At 35.7% G+C, this 12,822-nt stretch overlaps 1 protein-coding gene across 2 annotated transcripts; it reads right to left on the bottom strand.

Moving 5' to 3' along the window:
- Positions 1-1,147: 1,147 nt before the first annotated feature.
- On the bottom strand, positions 1,148-11,227 carry vstm4a (V-set and transmembrane domain containing 4a). Of its 2 annotated transcripts, none has more exons than XM_079636064.1 (8): positions 11,040-11,227; positions 9,829-10,224; positions 3,988-4,041; positions 3,392-3,499; positions 3,157-3,190; positions 2,948-3,072; positions 2,503-2,561; positions 1,148-1,658 (listed from the first exon to the last, which is right to left on the bottom strand). In XM_079636064.1, exons 1-8 carry the CDS (start codon positions 11,089-11,091, stop codon positions 1,497-1,499), a joined length of 990 nt encoding a protein of 329 aa, XP_079492190.1. In that variant the 5' UTR covers positions 11,092-11,227; the 3' UTR covers positions 1,148-1,496. The 2 variants fall into 2 exon arrangements, with proteins under 2 accessions (XP_079492190.1, XP_079492191.1); XM_079636065.1 differs by lacking the exon at positions 11,040-11,227 and adding an exon at positions 10,419-10,697.
- Between the last annotated feature and the right edge of the window lie 1,595 nt (positions 11,228-12,822).

Below are 12,822 nucleotides of genomic sequence, written 5' to 3'. Positions count from 1 at the left end.
CAGAACCATCTTGTAGCCTAACCCAATTATAATGCACTGTAAAGCTAATTATTAAGCATGATTACAATTAGTATGATTTTAATAAATGTAACCATTAAAGGGTTCATCACAGTCACTGGTTCTTAGTTGTGTGTGGGAGAAATGGAGAAAGAGAGAGACAGACTAAACTCAAGAACGGACGACAGGAGAGGAGGACAGGATGTGCATATCAGTGGCTTTCATGCTTATAATAATAACTTGTCCAAACCTAATTATGTAGATAGAGCTTTTAGCTGTTATAAAACATAATAAATTATGAGCACTACTGAATTACAAAATATTACAGATTTTATTACTGTCAAAAAAATTTTATATGCTCATTATATAGCAAATGCTACATATATAATGCTAAATATATTTAGTCCCTATTACTCTGTTTCTAATTTTAAATATGTTTATATTTGTAATATACATTTATTTATTTTTAGTGCTGTCAAATCAATTAATCGCATCTAGCATACAAGTTTGTGTTTATATAATAGGCTGTGTGTGTGTGTGTGTGTATTATATACATACATACACACGCATATAAATATTGATATATTATACACACACACACACTTGAATTGAAATTATCTATAAACACAAACTTTTATGTCAGATGCAATTATTCGAAATTAATTAATTTGACAGCCCTAAAATATATAGAATTTACATTATAATTTAAAAAAGAATTATAAATATAAAAATATGTATTATTAATAACAATTATTGTTTACAAATATTATGCATTAAAATGTAATTGTAAAAACACATTTAAAAAAAAAAAGTCACAGTCAAGCTGAATTGAAATTATCTAACACACACACACACACACACACACACACACACACACACACACACACACACACACACACACACACACACACACACACACACACACACACACACACACACACACACACACACACACACACACACACACACACTACAGCTGATGCGTATTTTCAGTTATGGAAAGTAAACTTAAACAAAGAAGGTTATAAATATTATTCTGATTACATCAGAGGGTTAAATAGTCTTTGATATGCTTTAATACACAATACGTCGTTATGACTGCCTGTTTAAGCGGACATAAATGAGACAATAATTTGTGCTCTTCTGTAGCTCATACTGCATCATCCTCTGCTTTTAGAGGAGAAATCTTTATTTCAACATAGCAAAAAATAAAATTGTAACATATTTTACAAAATTGCATAATCAAATTATGCATGTTTAGAGTTAAATCCATAATGTAATCCTTTCTTTTTTGCTAAAGAAAGCAAGGTCTTAAATCTAGAGGTACATAAATGTGCCCAAATATATCAAAAGAAAATGCTGCTGTTGTATTACAGAGTTATACTAGTACATGTGAAATACCAGAACATCAGTATGTAGGTCAAAAATATTTTAAACAATCTCATAAATAATTTTGGTATGAAACTCTTAATATAATACACTATTAATACACTTAATATTTACACTTGCTTCTCCACAAAAAGTATTTGGGCATAAACAGTCCCCGTGCAGTGTGTTTTGGGCTCCAGTTGTGCACATCCAGTGGAGTCTGTTTTCAGCTCCGGCTTCGGTTTCACCAGTTCCAGCTCTGCGTATGTCAGACTGTCCTCTACCACCCTTGGCTTGAGGGCGAGAAGAGAACAGGGCGTTTCAGATATATGAACACTACAGTATGTGGTCAGAGGTCTAAAAGGGGCGTTTAGCATTCACTGAGGAATGTCGGGTCAGACAGAACAACATGAAATTATAGGTATCATTTTAGGATTGTCCATAGACGCATGTAACTATGAGTCTCAAGTAGGAACAAGCACTTCATCTTGATAAGCAGATATTTCAGATGGTCAAAGAAAGTACTTCTAAAAAAGGGAATGCAAACAACGCAAGTGACAGAGCAGAAGCATAGACATATTCATGTCCTCCGATACCCTATCAATTACACTAGTTTAAACATGTCTGATCTATAACGGATAGATTTCACAACACAATGCTGGATCTAAAAACATTTTCTTTTCTTTTTTTTGTGCTGCTTTTCTGCATTTCTGTGATTATTTCCCTGGAAAGTAATCTAATAAGAATCAAGCATGTTAAATAAATAATCACGCTTTGGAAAGCAATAATAGTAAATAAAATTATAACACCCATAAATGGAGGTAGGTATAGCAATAACTGTGGCGAACATAGAGCTCTATGAGAAAGCGACATTATTTCCCTCTTGCATGTTTCTAGTCTGTGAAAATTCAATTGAGAGGCTAAAGAAAGTGCGTTGTTAGATGCAAATTTAAAATTGTGAATAAAAAGATTACACATACAAAATTAATTATAAAAAAAAAATTATAAAAGTAATTTAGCAAGATATATATTTAGGACAATTATGAAACCATATCGGCATCACTTAATCTTTTTAACGTTTTAGCATGAAAGCAAATAATTATGTAAAATGAATTCGATAATAGTGGGCATTCCTACCATTTTTGTAGGTTGTGGCTTTAAAAGTTTGCTTCTACGTGGTTTTCTTGGTACAGGTGCTAAAAAACAAACCAAAGAAAACATAATATGAAAAATATATATATTTTCAAGGGTTCAACATTTGGAAACACTTTACAATAAGGTTCTAGTGTAACAGTCAATGGAATATCTAGCATAAAACTATTATTAACCTTGGTTAATGTTAATTTCTACATTCACTTATATGTTTTAAATGTTAAATTAACAGTAATTCATGTATATTGAATGAAAGTGAATAACAATGGACAAAGGCATCTGCCAAATGCATAAATGCAATAGTGTATTTATAATTTAATATGAACCTATATTATTAAACGCCATTAAAAAGTTCATTGTTGGTTCATGATACCTAATGCATTTTGATATCACAATATGTACCCAGGGAGTACATGGTGTTTCAATGCACCTTTAGCTGGTATCCGTGGTGGTGGTAGTGGTTCAGTGACGTCTCTGAGCTGAGGTTTGTGTCGTTTCTCTTTTCTGTGCATTGCAGGAGTGGAGCTGGACACACTGGTTACTGTCTCCCCTGAGCTGGACATTTAAAACAGAACAATATTAGTCTAAGAGAATCAATCATACATACATAAGAGTAAAGCAGTGGTAAACCAGGTCTACCTGTTTTCTGGGCACTTCACAAGGTAATAATTGGCTAGATGGAGACAGAACAAGCATCAAAAACATTAGAAACAAATTAATAAATAATTAAATAAATACTCCATGTGACATAACAAGAAAAACAGGATTGTACAACATGGAAAGTATTTGAATTTAAAAATGCATTTTGAAATGAATTTTTGCGCTGATGACATTGTATTGTTAAAGTATCGGGTAAATAATTGGGCCTCATCACCTCGTAGTCTTCGTTTGTGCTGTAGGTGCTGACATGTGATAGTCATGGCAAAGACAAGCATACAGACCAGCCCGACAGAGCAGATGAGCACAGCACACAGATGCAAATCTGAAAAAGATCAAAATAATGCGCTGTAAACGCTTTATTACAATGAGCGTGAACCCTGCAAAAAACAAATGATAACATTCTCCAACAATCAGTATTACATTCTTTTTACTTTTAACATATGTTATTAAAACTATAAATTACACCCACAATAATGTGTTTTTTATTTTGTGTTTAAAATGTAGTGGAAATGTTGTAAAGTGTCATGAACCAAGGAAGAATCTTTATTCCAATAAAAGCTTGGGCAAAGCTGACCACACAAATAAACCAAACACTGTGAGCACACTTGGTTTACACTTGGTTGAATTGGGTTTGGTCTTTCTCCACCAGAAGGAAGGAGATGTAACACACTAGCCAAAAAGCTGTCTAACACTTCTGATCCAAGCCAGCACACAAAATGTGTGTCTTTATCAGTGACAGAGAGCATACACTGGAGTCAGGACTGCAATAAACAAGCTCTATTTTATTACAATATTGAGGCAACAGCATACCTTCAAACATGCTCCATATGACATCAGCTTTTCCTGTGCTTGGTATATGATGTACTGAAAACATTGAGAGAGAGAGAGAGAGAGAGAGAGAGAGAGAGAGAGAAAGAGAGAGAGAGAGAGAGAGAGAGAGAGAGAGAGAGAGAGAGAGAGAGAGAGAGAGAGAAAGAGAGAGAGAGGCATGATGAGTTATGCAAGCATGGCTGGGAGTATCAGAGCAACTGCAACAATTATTAATTAAAGACATTTTTAGAATATATTTGGTCAAAATCCCAAATACAATCATCACTTTGACATACAGTAGGTGGCATTGTTACCAAATTGATGATGTGTGGTCAGTGTGAGGAGACAATGACACATATGAAGTTTAAGGTCAATATGTCAAAGCGTTGCAGATTTATAGCCTCAAAATAAGATTGGCACCATGCCATCAAATTTGTTGATGTGTTCGAAAAAGTAGCTTTATTAAAAAAAAATTTCAATGGCAGACAGCAAGTTAAATGACCGACTATGGCATATTTGGTATTATTGTTCTTGGTATGACTCAAGGAATCTATAAAGAACAGATTAATTCAAATAAACACTGAATTAAAAGATATTTATGATTTTTGGGCAAACCGTTCAGTTATAAGCAAATAAAGCTATTTTTCATGTCTCCTGATCAGTAGGTGGGGCTGTGCCAAAATGCAGCATGTTGCCTCAGGTCACGCTTGTGATTACATGTACAGTACCAAGATTCGTCTCAATACGCTAAAGCGCTGCGGAGAGATAGGCTGCATCCAAAATCACATACTTATTTAGTAGGCGAAAAACAGTATGTGACAAAAGAAGTATGTCCGAATTCAAAGTACTCATAAAAGAGTAGGCAAAAAGGACCCGGATGACCTACTACTTTCAATTCTGAAGTGTGCATATGATGAACATTTTGCTAACCCATGAGGCCACGGGAGAGGATTTGTGAATAGCAGTGAAGCTAGGTCACATGATAATGACAACATGGAATGTAGTACGTCCAGATCACATTCATACTACACACACTCATACTATATAGAATGTATTTTTTTTAGCAGTCGTGGAGTAATTAATTTTTCAAAATAAGTACCTACTCAAGAGAGTATACGCTAGAAGATGAAGGAATGCTAACAGATACAATGGACCCTTTTCACATTTCCGGGGTTCTCAGAAGTACTATTGGTACTATCATATTGTTGAAAATTTGGGTCAAGTCTCAACCCGGTAATTCTCTCCAACGTCTAGTTTACTGTGGATATTTTTTGCAGGGTTGTGCTTGATGAGGCTTCAATATGACCAGGCAAGGACATTTAGTTTAAAAGGAAGTTGCATTAGCGGCCTCTAAAAATACTTAACCTTTGACCCTGAGAAATGTGGCTTTAATAAATCTATCATAGAAAGCTTATAAACAGCTATTAATACATTCAGCATGCATTACATCAATGTTTAAATAACTTCGTCTACTATTAATTACTGGTATTGTTTACCTGGGAAACTAAGTTCAGATTTTTGAGAATACATGGAAAGTCATACTCTTTCTCACATTCATTCTTTAAGTTTTCTTCGTTCAATGCTTGCTGCATGGCATTTTTTAAACAGGTCAGGGGAAATTGCTTGCAGATGTTGAGGGCACTGTTGGAGAGAATGACTTTCAAAGATAATTGTAAGATAGTTAAAACTTCAAATGAGCTCAATAAAATGTAGACGATTGAATGATGAAACGCAATAAAAAGTGTAAGCAAGAACCTTCTTATTTGTGTGCCATTAGCATGACAAAAACTTGAAATTTCCAGTACACTCCTTCCATCTGCCAATTGTCAGCCAGAAACATAGTTCTGCCCTCAAAACAATACCATTGCTTGAGTCAATGTTGCTGTGTTGTTCAGGTTACCCCTTAAATGCATGAATGTTTTGCCAATCATTATTACATATTCGGGTCTTCAGCGACCCGGATCTATATCCAACACGGATGGATCTCTACCTTCTCTATAATATAAAACTCTCCTGATATTAGAGTAACAATTACAGCAGAATAAAATAAAGCATATTTTGTTTCCTTTTGGAGCTTGGAATGGTTTTGAGCAGATGTTTCATACCATCATCACTTTCCTCGTCTGAGCTCATTTTCCAGCATCTGGCACATATTCGCAACCTCAAACATATTCTAAAAACTATCATTTTTAACATCTTCAAAAACAATATTTTGATCACTGACAGCTCCTTAACCAGATCCACCAAGTGAGAGTGACAATAATATTTGATTGTGTTCAGTTTTTCTGAACCATTTCAAGTTTTGATGATGACACTTCCTATTATTTTGTTTTCTGCCTGCGGTAACTATGAGTGAAACGTCACTTCATCATTGTGTATCAGATATTGCCACTTTGTGGAAAATTGGTAAATTATACTTACACTGTTACACACATCGGGTCATTAGTGGCCCTATACAATTTTTACAAAAAAATGAATGGTAAAACAAGGATTCTTTTATAATTGTATATATTTTTTTCTTGTTAAATAGTTTATAATTAATTGATTGAGGAATACTAAGAATGTTGATGTCTAACTTGAAAAAAATATATGAGGATGAGCTGAGGATAGTGAATGACGTTCCGGGTCACTAAAGACCCAAGGGTTAAGATGCTAAAGAAACGGAATGGGAGGGTAAATAAATCTACAAATGGTTCTCTCTGCATATTAAGCAAGGAGAAAGTATTTTTTTAATATTAAAATGACACACCGTTACATTCTCTTAATTACTAGAGCAGTGAAAGGCACAAGAGCAGAGCTCTAGAGAAATCCTTAAAAAAATAAAAACGGACACTCTGTCCACAGCAGATATACAGTTACACATCTGATCTGCATTTTCTTTCAAGTCAAAACCATTCTATAAACCCCTGCTAAACTGAAGGGTTCAGCACATTTTCAGATCCGCAGAAACACTGTGCAATAACACTCGAGAACAAAGTGCACACTACATCCGAAGTCAAACGGGTGAGGAACAGCGCATGTTTGAGTGCCGCTTTTGTTTTGGAAAAGCATTAAGTCATTTGCTGGCCGACCCTGTGGCTGTAGTGATGTTTGAAGTGGTTAACCCCGCTCTGTGGTCCTGCTTTGGTCTATGTTTATGGGGGATCTCAGCTAGTTGACATTGTTTTGTTGTACATAACAAATTCCCCGGTTTAATTCAACCTACGACCTCCATTTTCCTTCCTTATTGCCTCTTGTTTGTTTACTCTTTCACTTGTTTTTTTTTCTTGTGTTGGTCTCAGAGTCTAAAGTGGGGTATCTGTGGTTGTCTAAACCCTACAGTAATATTCGGTTGCTTATATCCCTCAAACCCACATCTTTATATCAGTGAGATATATGCTGGTGTTTTTCTTCAAATAAATCATCAGCTATATGTGCACTTTATGTGGTGGTTTTAAAAAATAAACCAGTTTTTCCTCTTATCAAAACAAACTGCTTAAATATACAGAAATTTCACAGACTTATTACTTTTAGAATTTAGCTTCTAAAGCAGCAGTTATACAAAGAAAACTATACATAGGAAAATGCAATGGTTATTCATAGCCGATGATGAAGCATAATAAATAACTTCACTTTTTGAATGGTACAAAGCTACTTTAAAGAAATGGTTCATCCAAAAATGAAAACTCTGTCATCATTTACTCACCCTCATGTCATTCCAAACCCATATGACTTTCTTTCTTCAGTGGAACATAAAAAAAGAAATATGACTTTTGCACTATATTCCAAGTCTTCTGAAACCTATAATAGCTTTGCGTGAGGAACAGATTGAAATGTAATTTATTATGCACTGAAAATCTTTACATCTGCTCTAGTTCTTCTCACTGGCACGCTCATGAGAGAATTGGATCTTTTCAAATGATTCAAATGATCCAGTTTACAAAATCGTGACAAAAACTATTGAAGGTGAAGATTATCAGAGGAAAAAAATATATTTTAGTCTATTGATGATCACACAAAGTGAATTCAGAAGATTTATTTACAGCAAAACACAAGTATTATGGAATACTTTTATAAAATGTTGATGAATTATATTTTATGGTGTTTTTGCATGTTTTTTAAAGTGTAAAAGCCCTAGTACATTCTTCAGAACATCTCCTTTGTTTATTTTTGAGTGAACTGTCCCTTTAAGTGCAAACAAATACTTCTTTGTTCTCTTTATTGTTGCTAGAATCAGGCAATTGCCGTTTATCAGGCAGACGATTAATCCAGTGGACGCTGAAGCATTGGGGACCTCTCGCTGTCCAAACACCATAGGAAAACTCATAATGCAGCCAGAGTAAATGTTTTCAGTGGCATCCTTGCCAAGCCTCCTCGCTCTGTCCCCACAGCATGTCCAGGTTGCTCTCATTAACAGCCTCATGGTCTGTTTGTGTTGGCCCAAAACACATTTATAGTGGAAATGATGTATATATGTGGAAGGTGGAACCCTGAGACTTACAAACACACCGAAGCTAGCATGTAAGAAAAGGCTACAACGTGAGAAATGGGAACGTTTACGCCTCATTTTCTTGTTGATTATTTGAACATTTTATGGACCATTCTAAAACTATTTGGATTAGGGCTTTGAAGCGTTGACATGGAGTAATGTCACTGTGAATCTGATATAGTCACTCTTTTGTGATCTTCTGAAAAGACAGACCATCCCCTCTGTAAAAGAGGTTTACAAATGGCTAACAATGAACCTTGTCACTAATTGTGGAATTGAAATTGACCCTGTGCTAGATGTACTGAAGGATTAGTGAACTGGAGGAAACAGCTGTTGTGTGGTTAGCCCTGACCGTGGCAAGACATCACTCTTACACCACATCCAACTCAACCACAGTGTTCGCTGGCACCAGTGACAAGGCTCTGAGTTGAACGGTTAGTTTTAAACGCCGATACTCCAGATTGCTTACTTGCATAAAAAGCTTTCACAAGCATGCATAATCAAATGCGCCTTGCATTTTTTTGTTGCACTAATTAATTTGTCCAAAAGGAATAATAGAGGTGGTCCAACAACAACAATAAACTACAGAAGACACAGCAACAACAGTGCCCACGTTGACACGCTAGTGCGAGGTGGCTTAAGAAAAAAAGCTAATCTAGTTTAAAAAGGTGCATATGTATCGGTCACAACTTCTGGAGCGAAATAGCACATACATTGGACAAAAATGTAACTTTCTAGTGTGCATGTGTCAACTGTCTGTGTTCATGCACTGTATAATTTGGAGTATACTTTGAAAGGCTTTTTTTGTGTGCATACATTCATTCTCTGAGCCAAAAACGTACAAACATAGGAGAAATTATCGTAACAAATGCAGGATGGTTTCTACGCAACATTTTATAAATGAGGCCCATAATGTCTCACGAGAACAATTCAGATGAGTTGAATGTTGAAGAGTCCAAACTTCCGGATTGTACTCGTAGTACATAGTGTTCTGTTTTTGTGTGCATCAAAAACAGAGGAGCCACAAAGTTATCTTGACAAAAATGTCAAAATGGCAGACGTGTCAACTACCAAAACACATTGCAAATGTGGTTTTAATTTATGATTAATGATTCAGTATTTGTATAACGTGCAATAAATGAAAATAAAATAAAAAATCAAATAAAACATTTTAGGTGCTTAGACTCGAGTTTACTAACATGCTGAAGCTAATGACCCGTCTAAATGAGAGGATGCACATTTGACAAATAAAAAAGGTGAATGCTTTTATATTAAAACAAAAATAGTGTTTCATTTGAGACAACATTAGCCTTCAGAATGGCTGAGTACATAATGTATTTTACATAATTTAATTTAAAAAATCCTCAAGTTACCTCTTAATTCCATGCTCCCCGTCCCGTTAGACGAGGCCCTCCACTTGTTTCTGTGCTTCCGTATTTCCTGCACTTTACAGGTGTAGTTACCCCCATCCTCCAGGGACACATTCAGGATAAGCAGACGGTAGATCTGTCCGTCCATTTCTTCCCACAGGTGGAACTTTGTCTGGGGAAAGTGCTTGCTGTAGTTGCCGTAATACTTGGCTTTCTTCATGCCCATCCTGACCACGAGGTGCTCGTCTTCAGGAGTGGGGAAGTAGAGCCAACGAAGCACAAGGACGCTGCTGCTTCTCTTCCTCTGAGACACTAAGCAGGACAAAGTGATGTTGTCTCCTTCCATACACATGCTGGTTGGCCCAGGGGTGACGGACACGTTTAAAGCGGCACTTAGCTCTGGGGGAAAAAACAACATGTTTCTCTGTATTATTCTTACTAATGTATTATATTAAATAATAGAGTATATTTGATTCTGTGATTTTGATTTAAATCCAAGAAAGTCATTCATAATTTAAATGTGCATAAAGAAGAGAAATAAAAAAGATTTTAATCATGAAAAGAAAACTTGAAAATTGCTAATTTAGATTTACCATATATTTATCCTTCAGTTTTCTTTGGAGCTTCATTGGTGATATCTCCTATTCTGGCCTAAATCCATGACCATTAAAGGGTGTCAAATATTTTGAATGCATCTGGGCTCAATATGCTCTGCCAAACAGAAACTACAGGTGGACAACATTTGTCTGCCTTTTTGAACTAGAGGATAAAGCAGGGAACACGACAACAAGATTGTATCCAGCTGTTAAAAGCCTGTGTCGTGTTTATGTTGTGTCCCAATTACTCGAGTCCCTCAGGGGTCAACCGGGGCTCTGTTTTCAATTCAAAAACCACATCACAAGAGAGATTTGGACATTAACAAAAAGAAAAAACCCTAGTTGCTTAACTAAGATTGTTCAGAACAATGCAGTCTGGCATATTTTGTAATATGCACTGGAGAAAAATACACAAATATAGAGTAAAATTAGGTCGACGAGGTTTAAAAGTTTTGCTTAAATAGTTGTATGCAGATAAAGATGGAAGTTACTGTACATGTGTGACAAACGTGAAGCAGTCATCTGAAAAATCATCTCACTGACCATGTACCCCCTGATAGAAATTTTGCCAGTTTCGTCACTGCATATTAAAAGGCCAACATAAACACACATCCTTACCTCCAATAAAAGCCCTAGTCAGGAGAACTATCGCAACAGCGGAGAGCTTCATTTTGCAGACCCGCAGGCTCCATAAACCCAACTAAACGTCAAGAAAAGAAAGGAGTCCCTGAGATTTTTTCTCCTTTTCTTTCTCTTTCTCGCTCTCACTGTGTGTGTGTGTGTGTGTGTAATCTGAAACAGTGCACGCTCTGTTCCCAGTTAGAAACACCCCTCTTTCCCTGTCTTTCTTTTTTTCACCCGCACTCATTTTCTTTCTCTATCCTGAAATCACTCCCCCTGCCAGTGAAAAGTACGTAGAAAATGTCATTTTCATTTTCAAATTTTCAAATGCACACATTTTCAGCTGGACCCCTACAGCATACACAAATACATGAGCAGCGGCCAGGTTTTAGTAAGGTTCAAGAACTCAGCTTAGATAATGAGTGAAGACAGTGGCCTGTCTCACAATGACACACTTTTCAGAGAGTCCAAAACCCCCTTTATATAAATATTACATTTATTATGACAGTGGTAAAAATTGGGTTTACTGTTATTCATACTATATTTTAAAATGTTAGCAGAACACTAATTTAAAGGAATTGCTAGTTCAACCAAAAAGTTTTATTAATGCTGATCCAAACTCAAATACTTTCTTCTGTTAAACACAAAGGAGATATTTTAATGTACTCATTCCTTCCTTCCATGCAGTTACACTGATCGGGACTTTTAAGCTTTAAAAAAGGATGCAAAACTATCATTAAATGATCTTAAAAATCTTATGCACAATGCATAATTTATATAAAATCTTTGTATAGCAATTTACAAACTGACCAAAATGTCTTTCAAAATTCATACTTTGTATTCTATGGAAGAGGGAAAGTCACAGGTTTGGAATGACATGATGAGTAAATGATGACAGACTTTAAACCTTGACTATTGAAAATATGTCCACGGGCTGGAGTTGTAATGCAGTTTTCTGTCTTCAGCACACAGTTCTTGTCCACCCATCTCGTGGTTTGAAGCATAATGGTTTATTGGGTAGAGTAATGTGCTGAGCTAGTGGTTTCTCCTACTGAGAACTGCTGCCAAGAGGAGTTGAATTACACAATGTGCTTATATATAGCAACAGAGTATATGGCTACAGCTTAACACGTGTCCTCCCAGTGCAATACTTCAGCTTTTGTCTTTAAGTAACTATTGTTTGGAAAAAAATCGTTCCATTGTTCTTGGATCAAGGACAAATTTAAAGCATATACAGCATGTTGTTATATGCTGTCTGAAGACAAAGCCTGTTGAGAATTTCACAGTCTACAATCATTTATGAAACATGTTGAACTCAACCAATGGAGCATGTGCAAGAAAAGGCCAGTTATTAGTAAACTTTGATATGTTTCTACATTAATCTACAGACATTCCCCATCTTTCAAAGCACGCAAGCCTATGATCACAGTCAAAACAAGTAGGAGTCTAAAAAATACTACAACATATCTTTCAGGGCTGCCTCCAACTCATTGATTACAACAATAAGGACTGTATTTCACAGCTTTGGCTATACAATTGGAATACAATAGCATACCTTTACTTAATACTGGGCAATATTGTGCATCTATATTTTTTAAATAACGTGAAACAGAATGTCAAGAAACTTCACAGCTGAAACCATATCTGGTTCCTTCATCATACTGTAAATCTAAATAGTCAATCTAAGCATACTTGTATATCCTTCAGAAGTATCAGTATGATGTGACGATGGTATTCCAAACCGCCTTAGACAATACAAGTAAGTGACATAGCGTCTGTA

The sequence above is a fragment of the Phoxinus phoxinus genome (assembly GCF_949152265.1).
Source record: "Phoxinus phoxinus genome assembly, chromosome: 14".
Lineage (NCBI taxonomy): Eukaryota > Metazoa > Chordata > Actinopteri > Cypriniformes > Leuciscidae > Phoxinus > Phoxinus phoxinus.
This window is presented reverse-complemented; position numbering and strand designations above follow the sequence as displayed.